This window comes from Notolepis coatsorum (assembly GCF_963971535.1).
Source record: "Notolepis coatsorum genome assembly, chromosome: 10".
In the NCBI taxonomy this organism is placed as follows: domain Eukaryota; kingdom Metazoa; phylum Chordata; class Actinopteri; order Aulopiformes; family Paralepididae; genus Notolepis; species Notolepis coatsorum.
The window spans coordinates 77,607,506-77,624,098 of NC_140174.1; the positions used below are offsets into that span (position 1 = coordinate 77,607,506).

Here is a 16,593-nt window from a genome sequence, read left to right on the forward strand (position 1 = left end):
GAAATATCAAACGGCCACATACATACTCTAGCTACCAAGCGGGCGAAGACTGGTCTGTTAGAGGAGAGTGTTGCAGTCAGATCCCTGGTCTCAATGAAATCAGCTCAGATGGACAAGTTGAAGCTGCTGTTCCCCAACATTCACACAATCGGGAAGAAAGGAAGACCCTTCACCGACTATTTGTGGATGTGCGAGTAAGTATTAGACAAACTAACATGTATTATGTAACGTGTATTATTAAACTAATATTACGTTGTTTGTTAGCTAGCCACATTCATTTAACATTAAGAAGCATACGGGCTCCAGACTAACACAGCCCCATGCAAATATTCAGCACCATGGACAGCTGCCCCAGATCTCTCTCTCTCTCTCTCTCTCTCTCTCTCTCTCTCTCTCTCTCTCTCTCTCTCTCTCTCTCTCTCTCTCTCTCTCTCTCTCTCTCTCTCTCTCTCTCTCTCTCACACACACACACACACTGAATAGAGGACTAGACATCGAAGCAAATATTGGTAACACTTTATATCACAGTGCTCTACAATTTAATTAATTAAGTTTGTACTTGTCTGGGCGGGTGGGATGTTCGGGTGGTGACAGATGTTATTGGATTAGATGTTATTTTATCACACACCACACTACTGACACTTTGGATTAGATATTATTTTAGCACACACCACACTACTGACATTTTGGATTAGATGTTATTTTAGATGTTTCTGTTTAAATAAAATCATATGTCCAAACAAATGCTTGCAGTTACATTGTCCAATGACCTATATTTATTACTTTTTGGGTGGGGGCGCGAGTGCAGGGATTTTTGGCTGGTGAAAATGCTGAGTGGCTAGTGACTTTGGAAAACCACTAGCCACAGTGGCTAGTGAGCCAAAAAGTGAATGTCAAGCCCTGAATACATGTATGCACTTCAGTATCACATTACAAGAGAGATCACAGGGTTCATGTATCTTAACTCTATATAGCCATATAACCTCTAGGAGTCTGTAGGTAATTTAACAGCATGTTGGATTGTGGTATTCTTCTATACAGTGATTATGAGTATAATAAGCAATTAATACACAACACTATTGTATTTTTAATACATTAAATGCTTATATTTTGATCAAAATGAATACATTATGTAAACATGATTATTGTATCCATATTCATTACTGTCCCGCAATTTCAACAAATGTCCCACAAAATCAACACGCTGTCCTGCATTTGGATCATATGGATTTGGTCACCCTGCCTGCCCCCCCTGAAAAAATTATAATACATAATTTTTTTTATAGAAAATTATAAAGTTTTTTAATAATTTTTTTAGTTAGCTTTAATCACAGTAACGTTGGCGAGCTAGCTAAATTATATAAAAACGAACTGGATAGTATAAGTTGATATATGAACTGGATAGTTCATATAAGCCATTCTCCCTTTCTCTGTGTGTGTGTGTGCGCGCGTGCCCGTCCCAACTCTGGTCTTTGGAAAGTTTGATATTTACTGAGGATGGCCAGATAATGATGATATTTAAACTTTACTGTGACAAGACTAGTAGTTTTGGGGTGCCTACCACCCCCCCCTGAAAAAGATCCTAGGGGAAACACTGGGTGTGTAATGGTACACATATCCGTACCAAACCTTTTCAGTACTGGACCTTTGGTTCAGTACGCACTGTGTACCGAACAAATGCAATGGTATGTTAACCACTAATGGAACGCACATGCAGAAAAAAAATTTGCATGCAGAATTGAATTAAAAACTCCAAGTTGACCCCGCAAATATAACTTGCGCAAAGGGCCGGATGTTGTTCGTTCAGCCCACGCACACCACTGAGAGATTACCTGTAATTTAGCATAGCCTCATAGTGTGGCGAACACACACACACACACAGACACACACCCTCTCTCTCTCTCTCTCTCAGTGCGTGAGGTGGAATTGGTGCTAGATTGAGAAGGGGCTGTCTCTCGGAGATCAAATTAATGATAGTTTATGGCATATAGAACGGACATTCATACACAGGCCTCCGAACAAGGTGTGATAAACATGAAGCGATATCTTTTCCTTGGCATGAAACGGGACCTGCATGATGCTTTTTTCTCTATTCAATAACGTTTTACCCAGAGGGATGATTTACAATAAAGTGCTAAAACAGAAAAGTAGGCTACTTACATTCTTGACACTAGAACTCCCAAAATAGGTAGGCCAGCTGTAGTTTACATAGCTTGCATAAAACTGTCTCGAGGTTCCACAAGTTTATCAAAATCCGAAGTATTTCCAACAAGGGCTTGAGATTGCTCGGAGTGCAAATCACTGTCTTCACGACCGGTGGTCGTGGTTGGCTTATTTAGGCCCACATCCACCGGGGGCTGTTTTTTTTACAATCTAATATCATGTTTTCGCTTTTTTTTTTATTGTTAACAAGTCGATTATTAATTTGAATATAGAATAGGAGCCAAAGGAGAATATGAATTATTATAAAAAAAGAAATGTCATCTTTGACGGTGAATAACAACCATGCTAACATTGATCAGACGTAAAACATTGCCACTGAGCTCATTCAGCACCTTCTTGAGATCAAGTGTACAAAAAATCTAAGCAAATGGATTAAGGGCAGATGATGTACAGGGGTTTTTGTAGATACAGTACTGAATTTTGCAATCCAGACACTATATAGAATATAGAATATCAGGCAGATAAATTACCTTATTATGGCCAAGTCATACATGTATGGATCGGGCCAAATCTTCAATTCAATCTGGATTTAGTACCACCAGGCGCCCGTAACAGGGCAGCAAAGATTGTGAATGAAATCTACTGTAAGTAAAGTTACTTTTTTGTAATGAAAAATGCTCCGCCATTTTTCATCAGATTGAGACGTGTTTTTTTTTCTAGACGTTCACAGAAAGGTAAAGAAACAAACCACATTCTATTTTATGGCAATAACATTCAGGCTTGTTCGACCCGTGAGACATAATCACAAAAAGAACATAAAAAAGAAATGTTCATGCCAGGCGGCTCCAAGTTTGACAGGGATGGCGTGAGCTGGGTAGTGTAGTTTCATAACGTTACGTATGTAGTACTTGCGGGGTGCGTGCATTAGTGCATGTTTTGGGGATTAATGAGAGGACAAAAACAATAAATATTAATTATAAAAAAAATTATAATTGCGGGACACTTATTGAAATGCGGGACAATATTCTTCTCTTGCGGCATGCGGGACAGAGGGCTGAAATGCGGGACTGTCCCTCACAAATCGGGACGTTTGGTCACCCTAGGGGAAGGGGGTGGTTGGGGAAACACTGCACACCCTAATAGACACCTCTAAGTACTGAGGTGTCTGTCGTCTGCGCCGCGGGCGTTCTACGTTAGGAGGACCGTTTCGTGGAGTGTTCATCATAGGCCATTTTAATATTAATAACACTATATTAATATTACACTAGTTACCCTCCGGCTCGAAGGACCAATTGTAACTGAGGGGTACAATTCCCTGACTGTATTGTTAAGTATGGTATTAAACCACTACCTCTTGTACTTTAACTTCTGGCCATCCAGTACATGATATAGATATGATGAACACTTTCCCACCTGATGAAACGAAGTCCACACAAATGTACAAATCGAATATTTAATATAGCAAAAGGTATATACAACGTTCACTTGTTTACACTTATGATTTGAAATGCACTTGTATGGCAAATGAGTATTCGTAGGTAAATCAACATTGAATGTCCAATCTCTGGTTACGCAGGGAGTAAGTATACAACCCGGTTCTTTAGGAAACTATAGCGATGGTACTTAAATGATTATAGCTGGATACACTAAGGGGGGGGGGGGGGGGGTCCCGCTGGTTGTAAGACAGTAGGAGGGGGGGGTTAGAGAAGCCGCTGGCGGTATCCCATCTGGCCGACGATTTCTTGGGAGAATTCAAAGTCTTGAACACGGTGCCCACAGAACCTCGGTCCGCAGATGAATACAGCTGGACCCTCTGGTGGACGGTAGCTGCCGGTCCACAACGGAGAGACGTGAGGCGACCTCACTGGTGTAGAGCGCCGTCTCACCTTGCTCCTCTCCGGGGGGTAGTTCCAACACTCCGCAGTGTTGGCCGTTATCCATGGAATAATCAAAGCACCCAAAGCATAATCCAAGCCGTGGAAGGCTCGCCGTCGTCCGGGTAGAGTAATCCAATGTACAGGTCCAGTCGCCCTGGCCCGGAGCTCCTCGGATGCAAGCACCACTAGTGGTCTGCCCAGCCTGGTTAAGACTCCAGATAACGTCAGGAACGATGGGGGTGCTGCTCACTTTATAGCTCTAACCGACGATGCACCATACATAAATAGACTATTATTAGCTTAATAGAAATACGTCCAACTCGACGGTATAGTGCCAAACTATGACAATTCAACTATTAATCCACACGATATCTCAATGCCTATTCTGAGGCCAAGTAGGCCTTACTGCACCACACGTGCGTCGTGGGTGAGGCTTCGCGTCTGTTACTCGGTTGGAGGGTACAGAACTAATGGACTAAAAAGAAAGTTCTACTTTACTTGCGCCATATATATATGCGCTGTGAACAAATAGTACCATTCGTATTTCGCCAGACGTATTCCTACGCGGAACCGGGCTTGCCACGACATGTTGGGCGGCACGATTGAACTTGAACCTAGGGGTATGGCTGCTGGCGCCAGGTTCTCGTCCAATGGTAGAATGAAACTATTATGGGCTGTTTAGTAGACTAAAGGGATATTCAGTGCATATTGTACAAGGAATATACAGGGGATATCAAACGATATACAAATACTATTAAATATATATATATAAATAAATATATATATTCGGTTTAATCTGATCCTTCACAACACTACTACTATTATGGGAGAGGTAGAGACAGAGAGAGATGTAGAGACAGAGAGAGAGAAAGAGAGAGAAAGAGAGAGAGAGAGAGGTAGGGACAAACAGAGAAAGAGAGGTAGTGACAGAAAGAGAGAGGGGTAGAGACAGAGAGATAGATGTAGAGAGAGAGAAATACAGAGAGAGAGAGAGAGAGAGAGAGAGAGAGAGAGAGAGAGAGAGAGAGAGAGAGAGAGAGAGAGAGAGAGAGAGAGAGGTAGGGACAAACAGAGAAAGAGAGGTAGTGACAGAAAGAGAGAGGTAGAGAGAGGGAGACAAAGAGAGGTAGGGACAAACTGAGGAGATCTAGAGAGAGAGAAAGAGTGAGAGAGAGATCTAGAGAGAGAGAAAGAGTGAGAGAGAGCGAGAGAGAGAGAGAGAGAGACAGAGAGAGAGAGAGAGAGAGAGAGAAAGAGAGAGAGGGGTAGTGACAAACAGAGAGGAGACGTAGTGACAAAAAGAGACAAGGAGAGGTTGTGACAGAAAGAGGAGGTAGAGACAGGGGAGGGGAGAGAGGAGAGAACAGATGGTAGAGGTAAACGGTACTCTAGCCCCCCCTCCCAGTGAGCTGTGGTGTTCCACAAGGAAGCATACTAGGACCGTTACTGTTCCTAATTTATGCAAATAACATGTCGTCAGCTTGTGACTGCAACTTGTTCCTGTTTTGGACGACTCAGCCCTGCTGGTCTCTGACAAGAACAAGTTACAGGTTGAAAAAACCCTCAACTCAGCAGAATCTGCACCTGGCTCGCTGATAACAAACTATCATTACACCTGGGTAAAACAGAGTCCATTCTCTTCGGATCAAATAACAAACTCTGTAACAGCTTCTCTGTTACAGTGGGTGACAATATTGTCACAAGAAAAGATGAAATTACATACCTGGGTTCCATCCTAGAGGCAAATCGTTCCTGTGACAAGATGGCATCCAATGTAATAAAAAAAAGTCAAGCAACGAACAAGATTCATGTACCGGATCTCCTCTCTGGTAAACAGAAATACCCTGAAGACTCTAACAGGAGCACTCATTCAAGGGTACTACGACTATGCTTGCACCTCATGGTACCAAAGCACCTCAAAGGCACTAAAAACAAGATTACAAACATCACAAAACAAACTTGTCAGACTATTGCTCGACCTTACTCCTAAAACCCACCTCACCCCTGCCCGTTTTGACAACCTAGGATGGCTTAGAGTAGATGACAGAGTACAGCAACTTGCAATGGTCCTGGTCTACAAGATACACTACACCACAAAGGTACCCATGTACATGTCAAAATACTTCCCAATGGTCAGTGAATACCACAACCACCAAACACCAGAGGGAGTTCCACAAATCATGTTCAACCCAGATTCGGCACAAACAAGGGTCTAAACACGTTTCTGTAAGGGTCCACCTGTCCTGAGGCCTTCCGCTGCTGCTCCCTCCTCCCCTCCTGTCCTTCCTAGGACTCCTCAACACCCCCCACCCTTGCACATACTTTCCACTGCTCCTCAACAGCCCCCACCCTTGCACAGACTTTTCCCTGTACCTCCCCCTGCTGGACATTCATCTTCATAACCCCTTATCTTCCTCATGTATACCCTCCTGGTGCACTGGTGGCTCTTTAATGTTTACATGTCTCTCTGTGCCCTTCCCTGTTACTTTGCCTCTTGCCCTTCTTGTTCCCCCGTTAGATGTTATGTTCCTAGTTTGTTAGTTCCTTGTGGTGTTGTATGGTTGTTGTTATGTTCTCTGTTTAGTGTTTCAGTCTTTTCTTGTGTGTGTTTCCTTCCTGGTAGTCTCACCCCCATGTGTGTCTCGTTTTGCTAATTGCCCTGCTGTCTCTCTTGTGTTAATTGTTCCCTCTATATCAGTTGTGCTTTCCCTGCCCTGCAGTGTCGGTTCATTGTTTTGAGATTCTTGTTTGGTGTCCACGCCTGTTTGATGTTTTTGTTCCTGGTCTGTCTGCTGTTCATGTTGCTTTGCTCTCCACGTATAGTAAGTGTTCCCAGTGTTAGTGTTTGTTTGTTTTCATCTTTGTTTTCGTGTTTACAGTCTCGTTTTGTTAGTGTTTAATTTGTAGATTCGTTTTTTGCCTTCACCTACCAGCCCTGCTGTGGTTCTTCTGTTTGTTTTTGTACCTGCTCTCGTTTATGAGATTCTTTGTTTTGGCTACCCTTTTGAAGTAAAGACTATTTTTACTACACTTCACCCCTGGCACCATGTCTCGTTCTATTCTCTCCTCGTCCTGTTCAGCAACTGGGTCCTCCACCAACACTCTATCCCTAACAGTTTCGCAATTATGCCACATCAATGTGGAACGCCCTACCCAAAGCGATAAAAAAAATGTGAATCCCTACCAGGCCACGTGAGCGGATCGGCGCGGACGAGAAATCCGCTCTTCGCTCTTTAAAGCTTGGTCCGCTCCGCTAATCGCTCATGTTGACCCCGCCCCCAAGTCGCTCTCCGCTCGCTCACCGCTCACCTTGAATCGAGCGCTCCCCGCGCCACATCGCTCGGCAGATTTTTTATTTTTTTTGGAGCATGGTGTAAATTAGCTCAAACTACAACAGTCTACACCCCCTGGGCCCCTTAACAATTGTTTGTATTGAGCCGCATTGTAATTGCACCCATTCTGCAATGTAAAATAACGTTGTTTATCCATTCACTAGCTCTATTAAGCGATGATAGCTAGCCTAGCCACAATGCTATGGTCACTGCCATTAACGTTAGCATGTAAGTTAACGACAACAACGATGGCGTCAAAACTTTTAGGGACAGGATGTGAGTGACAAAGCCTGAACAGGATATCACAGGTTCACCCTTCTCATTGGTTGAAAATGGCCTTCATGTTTGTACATCGCCATCTGTTGCTTTGGCATTGTACTACATGTATATTACATCAGTGTTAAACCACTGTGTGAGCGGTCCGGAGCGGCTTGGAGCGGAGGAGAACTCTCGCTCCGGACGTCGCGCCGACCCATTTTAAAACCCACTCCTCGCTCACGTCAAAACCGCCCGGTCCGCTCCCCGCGCCGCTCACGCTCCGATCCGCTCACATGCACTGATCCCTACCCACCTTCAAAACCACTTTCAAAGAGCACCTACGGGAGGCTTAAATTCGAAACTGGCCCCCGTAAATGTCTAATCCACACTCCCACCCACCCACCCCCTCCTAATGTACAGTTCCCTCCCCCTCGTATGTATATATTTACTGTTAGGATCTCTGTTTAACAGTACTGTATATTTGCATATCTTGTATGTCACAAATGTAACAGTACTGGATATCTGTATGTCATGAATGTCATGATTAGTTTAGATTAGATGATTAGATTAAATCTTTATATCTGTATATTGTGTATGTCATAAATGTCATTATGAATTGAAAATGGGGGACCCTGATGTAAACAAGATGAAAGTCTTTCTCTGGTCTGCATCCCCTTAACAATTGTGTGTATTGAGCTGTACTGTACTGTACCCATTCTGCAATCTGTTCATTAAAGTTTTCAATCAATCAGTCAATCAAAGGAGAGAGAGATAGAGAGAGAAAGAGATGTAGGGACAAACTGAGAAGGAAAGATTGTGACAGAAAGGGGGGGGTAGAGACAGAGAGGGAGAGAGATAGAGAGAGAAAGAGAGGTACAGTATGGACAAACTGAGAAGGAGAGGTAGAGACAGAGAGAAGTAGAGAGAGTAGGGAGAAAGGTGTTGTCACTTTGCGGTAGGCAGGCAGGTTAGAGCCAAGGTCATTTAAAGTGGAGGTAGTAGTTAGTTGATCCTCATCTCCTGGGAGTGCAGTGGGAGGAGGGAAATGTACTGAACAAAGCCACACACACACATGTGCAAACACACACACACACACACATACAAACACACACACAAATACATACACGCACACCGACACTCACATACCAAGGCAAGAATGCATACAGTAACCACCCACCCACCACACACACAGACACCCACCACACACATAGACACACACACACCACCGAAACAGACACACATGCCCACGCACACGCACATGCCCACCCACCACACACACACACACACACACCACCGACACAGACACACATGCCCACCCACACGCACATGCCCACCCACCACACACACACACAGACACACACCCGCCCATCACACACAGAGACACAGCCACCCACGACCGGCTGCCTACCACACACACATGACCGGCACCCACTGACACACCCACCTACCCACCCCCCCCCCACCCCCAAGTCAAGTCAAGTCAAGTCAAGTACATTTTATTTATATAGCACATTTCTAAGCAGCGGCAGCTGGCACCAAAGTGCTTCACAGGCAGGTTGATAAAAGACAAGAAATATTACGATGCAAGATATAAAATTAAAAAGACAGTAAAACAATGAATGTAATAAAAACAGGTAGGACACAGTAAAGCAAAGAAGATAAAAATGGGCTAGGGGTCTAGTGGTGATTAAGTGGGGGGGAAGGCCAGGGAGAACAAGTAGGTTTTTAAAAGTGATTTAAAAACCTGCAAGGTCTGGGCGGCCCGTATATTGAGGGGGAGGCTGTTCCACAGTCTAGGCGCTGCGGCAGAGAAGGCTCTGTCTCCCCTAGTCTTGAGCCTAGTTCTGCGCACCACCAATAGCAGCTGGTCGACTGATCTAAGGGATCTGTGGGGGGTGTGGCGGTGCAGGAGCTTGGATAGATAGGGAGGAGCCGTGCCATTGAGTGATTTAAAAACATTTAGGGCTAGTTTAAAATCTGTCCTAAAATTAACAGGCAGCCAGTGGAGCGAGGCCAGAACTGGGATGATGTGCTCATGTTTTTTTGTTTTGGTGAGGAGGCACGCGGCTGCATTCTGCACCAGCTGTAGGCGGCGGAGCAGGGATTTGTCAATGCCTGTGTAGAGGGCATTGCAATAGTCGAGGCGAGTAGTGACAAAGGCATGTACAGTATCACTGTCTCTAGGTTGTTTTGAGCGAGGTATGCCTTTGTCTTCGCCCAGGAGTCTGAGGTGATAGAAACAGTTGTTGACTACGGCGCTGACCTGTTTATCAAATTTAAAATTGCTGTCAAAGACAGGTGGAGAGGTTTGGACCCAAGGGACCAAGTGCGTCGATGAGGGGGGCCGGGGGGGCACTATTAAAAACAATGACCTCTGTTTTCCCTTCGTTCAGTGTCAGGGAATTTTCAGACATACAGCACTTGATCTCTGCCAGGCAATCAAGTAGCGGTTGTATGGATGTTTTCCCTTGGGTGGATTTTAGGGGGAGGTAGACCTGCACGTCATCGGCGAAGCAATGGAAAAATATGTTGTGTCTTGCCAAGATATGGCCTAGGGGGAGTATATATAAGAGGAAGAGGGTGGGACCCAATATCGAGCCTTGGGGCACCCCACAGGTGAGGGGGGCCACAGAGGAGGTGAAGTCACCAAGTTGGACAGAGAAGGTCCGGTTGCTTAAGTAGGACCGGAACCAGTCTAAGGCGGGGCCCCTAAGGCCTACGTGATGCTCGAGGCGAGCTAAAAGGATGTTCTGATCTACCGTATCAAAGGCGGCTGTGAGGTCAAGGAGTAGTAGTAGGGATGGGTTGCCTGCATCAGCAGCTGAAATCAAGTCACGGAGGAGGGCCGTTTCAGTGCTGTTTCGTGGTTTAAAGCCAGATTGGAATTGATCATGTATGTTGTTGTGTTCAAGGAATGATTGTAGCTGTGTAGACTATGCGCTCCAGGATTTTTGATAAAAATGGCAATTGTGAGATGGGTCTAAAATTTGCAATAACAGAGGGATCGAGGTTGGGCTTCTTTATCCAGGGCTGGACCACAGCATACTTGAAGGCAGCCGGGACACACACACACACCCCCACTCACTCACCACACACACAGACACACAAGAGACAATTAAAGGCAAGAACACTTACACAGGCTATTATACTCTACACACGACCACATGCAGACTTTCGGAAGGAATGTGAATATGTGGCCCTGAAAAAATGGCAAAAGGGCCCTCATTTATCAACGTTGCGTACGCACAGATATGTGCGTAACCCGTGCGTACGATCATTTCTAAGCAAAGTGTGGGACTTATCAATTTGAACTTGTGCTTGACTTTGTGCGTATATTTACGCACAGCTCGGAGCATGCGTACCTGGCGCCCGGTGGTAGAATATGAATATTGCAACGCAGAAATAAGCTTCCGTGCATTAGTTTCAACACTGGCGTGTTCTGTATGGCCCGTAATTCATTATAGTTCATTGTAAAATAGCAACAGTAGTGTAATTATGGTCAAAACCCTATAAATAGCATTTGGAATAATAGGTATTTCTCTCTGAATGAATGCAGCATGGTTTATAATTATATAGCGTTATCGGAATATACGGGGTGTACTGACTGCGCTCCGCGTAACTCAACTCGTTATTATTTTGCGCACAGACCGCAGAAACACGGGAACGCCCCGCCTCGACAGCGCCTCCGTGAACAATCTCGCTCGTGGAGTTCTCAGAGGTCGCTCGGGTCAGTCCATTATTTCACATCCCATGGGGGTGTTTCATTACCATATATGGATAATCATGCACGAGCATTGACGGTAAGAATAAATGGTATTTATCAACACGGAGGAGCGTAGGACCCGTGTACGCACGGTTGATAAATCCCAATATTTCTGTGCGTACACACATTCTAAATTCTGTGCTTAAGTACGAAAATAGAACACTTTCTAAGAATTGTTGATAAATGAGGGCCCAGGTTTTTCCCCCCGCAGTTGTAAGACAATAGCATTGTGACTTTCCTTGGGAAGGGTGTGTGTGTGTGTGTGTGTGTGTGTGTGTGTGTGTGTGTGTGTGTGTGTGTGTGTGTGTGTGTGGGGGGGGGGGCCTTCAGGCATTCTAAACAACAATGCTACACACAAGCTTCTCAAGTTCTATGATCAGGATAATCTCTGCCACTCTGTTAAACGTACAGTATCTCAGTGCTAACATGGTAATACCAGCCTACAGAGGCCACTGCACATCCTTCCAAAACATGCGCCCTCCATGCGCCAATTAGAAGTCACAGAGATTCAAAGGTTTTTGTTTTCTTTGACTCACTTCCTGGTATGGGTTCCTCTTCATCTATTGGATGGGTTTCTACTTTCTCCTCCACTCGTTCCACCTGCAGCACAGGAGAAGAGAGAAGTGGGAGGAGCCAGAGGTATACTAGTTAAAAGACAGAGCGATATTATTTGGTGCCGCTAGATTAATTTATATGAGGTGGTCAGACAATGATATGTGGTTGTTGTAGAGTCAGTGTGTGTGTGTGTGTGTGTGTGTGTGTGTGTGTGTGTGTGTGTGTGTGTGTGTGTGTGTGTGTGTGTGTGTGTGTGTGTGTACCTCATGGGAGGGGGACTCGGAGATGCTGCTGAAGCTGGATCGACTCAGCTGAGCCAGTGACGTCCCGTAGCGCAGAGCCTCGTACACGGGGTCAACACTGCCCTTACATATCTCTACACACACACACACACACACACACACACACACACACACACACACACACACACACACACACACACACACACACACACACACACACACACACACACACACACACACACACACACACACACACACACACACACACACACACACACACACACGAGACAAGAGGTAATTAAGAAACCTGTATAATCTCACCCCTCATCTGACTTTAAACCCACACATACACACCTACACTCATGCACACTCACACTCATGTGTGCACACACACACATCCCTGGAATCCTGCTCAATGAAAGGAACACTGAATTACAGCTAAAGTAAAACCAAACATTTTCAATAACAGACCGAGTTAATTTTGGGGAAGAGGAAAGGCTTGTAAGCTAGGACAGGTTAGTATAGTAAGCTAGGACAGGTTAGTATAGTAAGCTAGGACAGGTTCGTATAGTAAGCTAGGACAGGTTAGTATAGTAACAAGTTAGTATAGTAACAGGTTAGTATAGTAAGCTAGGACAGGTTAGTATAGTAACAGGTTAGTATAGTAACAGGTTAGTATAGTAAGCTATAGGACATGTTAGTATAGTCACAGGTTAGTATAGTAAGCTAGGACAGGTTAGTATAGTAACAGGTTAGTATAGTAAGCTATAGTAACAGGTTAGTATCGTAACAGGTTAGTATAGTAACAGGCTAGTATAGTAACATGCTAGTATAGTAACAGGTTAGTATAGTAACAGGTTAGTATAGTAAGCTATAGGACAGGTTAGTATAGTAACATGTTAGTATAGTAAGCTATAGTAACAGGTTAGTATAGTAACAGGTTAGTATAGTAACAGGTTAGTATAGTAAGCTATAGGACAGGTTAGGACAGGTATATTGACAGGTATAACTTACATTTCTGAGTTTGGTAGTTTTTTCTGAGAGCGCTGCTTGGTTGGAGCACACAGGCTACATCAGACAAGCGGTGCACTTGTTAACCCGATAATCTCTCTGTTTACAAGTCAGAAGTCATGCTTACCAGTGCTGTGTGGGATTGAGTCAGAGTAGCAGTGGTGACATTGGGGCCAACATTTAGTCATTTTGAGCCAGGAAATGCACATTGAGAATAACTGCAACATTGTCATCTATTTGGAAATCTCTACTGCACGTGTAATTGGGGTGGGACAGGCCAGCATTGAGCTGTGGGTCGCAATGGTCGATAAAGTAAAGGCCACTATCTAGCAGCGGAGCGGGGTTGGGGTGTTGGTCCTGGGGGGTCCGGGGGTCCTGGGGTGGGAGTGGGGGAGGAAATGTCCAATGTATTTTGTGGTGTTTGTGATAATATAATTTGTTTACATTTTTAGGTTCTGTATTTATCATTTTTATAATTTTTGTTATTCTACTGTTATTCTATTGTCATTATTGTTATTGTTATTATTATTATTATTGTCTGGTGTTGTTCTGTTTATTATTATTATTATTATTATTACTACTGTATTATCTGCTGTCATGTTTTGTTTTATATTCCATGTAAAAAAAGAGAAAATAAAAAAATGTGATAAAAAAAAAGAAGAGAATAACTGCAACATGCTTAGAGCCGTGACTGAAATTAGCTGCACTGAAGCCATAACTTCCATGGTGACCACAAAAAAACACGTTCAGTCACAGACCCACCGACACTCAACTAACCGCCTCGGCTAGTCCTTCATACCAGCGGCCATCAGGCTCCACAACACAGGGACCGCTGCCAGACATTCAACTAGGAACTTCTATCACTGAGTGTGTCTGACTCCCACCTAAACGGACTACCTAAACAGACAATGTATAACGTATGAAGTATATCACGGCATACAAACCTTATGCATACGGAACCTTATGTGTATACTGTATAGTATACTTACTTCACCAGAGCATATATTTAGCATTTTTAGATATTATATTATTTACCTATTTACACTGCCTACTTGCCCATATGCGCATGCTCAGAGTTAATTATATTGTTTACACTCACACTCACATCACATTATATATGTGCTGTATACACTATTATGTACTATATACTATTATATATACTATTATATACTGCAGGTATACTATACTGTAATGTGTACTGTAATGTGTACTATATGTGTGCACTGAAATGTGTACTATATGTATCTACTATGTATGTATGTAAATAATTTTTTTTAAATTAATTTCACCAAGGGGATCAATAAAGTAATATGTAACCACGACCAGCGATTGATGCCACATGTCTCCATTGCACTCTCCTTCATTCTAATGCAAAATAACTCTGCCCCCACGCTAGGAGGAAAACTTGTCTCAGAAGAGCATGTTTTAAACAAAGAATTGTTACTATTAGAGATACTATAACTGTTTGCTTTTATAGTAAATATGTTCTTAAAAATTCTAACTGTGATAATATATATATAAAAAAAACAGAAACTTCTATTGTGATTTGCCGTGATTTGACTTCCGTGATTTGAGGTTGATAGCACTGGGCGCGGTCACATATCTTATCTTATCTTATCTTAAAACAAATAGACACATGGAAACAAACTAACTCAGAAATGTAAGTCATACCTGTCGTGGCGGAACCATTTCCTCTTCTTGGCCATTTCACACTTTCATGCGTATGTGAGCATTTTCATTCAGTGGCTATCATCGGAACACTGCAGTGTACAGGGTATCTGCAGGTTTAGCCCAGTCATATTTAATGCTTTTTAAGACTTTTTAATGCCACTCAGAATTAAATTTAATACCAATTTCACAATAACAAAATGACAAATCATGCAATGACACCAATTAGTTTAAGTTTAGGGACACATTGGTCCAAAGATGTTTATTAAAACATAACTTGGAAACTTAAAAATCTTGAACTTAAAGGAGTAACTGGATTGGATGAATTTCAACAAAGGGGTGACCAAACGTAAATAGCAAATATAACAAAATATACCAGGGGCCAAGCAGCAAGTGCAACAGCCACTGTCAGAACACATAACTATTACCACCCTCCCCGGGGTATCAAAAAAGTCAACCAACAAACAAGATTCTTGTGCCGGATCTCCTCTCTGGTAAACAAGAATAGTAATACCCTGAAGACTCTAACAGGAGCACTCATTCAAGGGTACTACGACTATGCTTGCACCTCAAAGGCCCTAAAAACAAGATTACAAACATCACAAAACAAACTGGTCAGACTACTGCTTAACCTCACTCCTAAAACCCACTTTACCCCTGCCCACATTCAAAACCGCTCTTAAAGAGCACCTACGGGAGGCTGCAATTAGAAACTGGGCACCGTAAATGTCCAAACCCCCCCCACCCCCCCTCCTAATATACAGTCTCCTCCCCATCATATGTATATATTTTCTGTTAGGATCTCTGGGTAACAGTACTGTATATTTGCATATCGTATATGTCACAATTGTAACACTACAGTACTATATAGTATACCTGTATGTCATGTATGTCCCTATGCCATAAATGTCATGATGTCATGTATGTTGAGTATGTCATAAATGTCATGTCACTATAATTGAAAATGGGGGACCCTGATGTAAACAAGACACACGTCTTTCTCTGGTCTGCATCCCCTTAACAATTGTGTGTATTGAGCCGTACTGTATTGTACCCATTCTGCAATCTGTTAAATAAAGTTTTCATTCATTCATCCAGTTGTTTTGTTTTTGTGGTTTTGGTTGAATGAATACTTTGTTTAACAGATTGCAGAATGGGTACAATACAGTACGGCTCAATACACACAATTGTTAAGGGGATGCAGACCAGAGAAAGACGTTTGTCTTGTTTACATCAGGGTCCCCCATTTTCAATTCATAGTGACATTTATGACATACTCAACATACATGACATTTATGGCATAGGGACATACAGGTATATAGTACTGTACGACCGTTACATTTGTGACATATACAATATGCAAATATACAGTACTGTTACCCATAGATCCTAACATACATGGGAGGATACTGTACGTCATTAGGAGGGGGTGGGTGGGAGGAAAAAATACATAGTGGGTGAAGATCTCATCGAACATAAACACAAACGTGTCCTTGTTTACATCCGTGAATAGATTATTTTCAAGTTAAGACCTCAGCTTCAAGCTTTGGCGTGGAGCCGAATGTTATCCGGACTTCTGTTGGTGCAAATGTTATAGTCCTACCTGAGATGGCGCAGCTGGTGTGGAGGCAGGGGCCGAAAATAAATGCGAAATAGTAGTTTGCAGGCGGTTTTTGCAGAACGCTCAGCATGACTGCTCTTTTTTTTTTGCAGCAGCAGGGCTT

General features: G+C 43.3%; 1 protein-coding gene across 1 annotated transcript in view; it reads right to left on the minus strand.

Annotated features, from left to right (window-relative positions):
- The window catches only part of LOC311236030 (SH3 and cysteine-rich domain-containing protein 2-like), a gene marked incomplete at both ends in the record, with an annotated part of 395,651 nt that overhangs the window by 87,838 nt on the left and 291,220 nt on the right, over positions 1–16,593 (minus strand). Inside the window, 2 exons of the mRNA XM_084323611.1 lie at positions 11,930–11,993; positions 12,212–12,324. Of these exons, the coding sequence (XP_084179737.1) occupies positions 11,930–11,993; positions 12,212–12,324 (177 nt within the window). The remainder of the gene's footprint in view (positions 1–11,929; positions 11,994–12,211; positions 12,325–16,593) is intronic.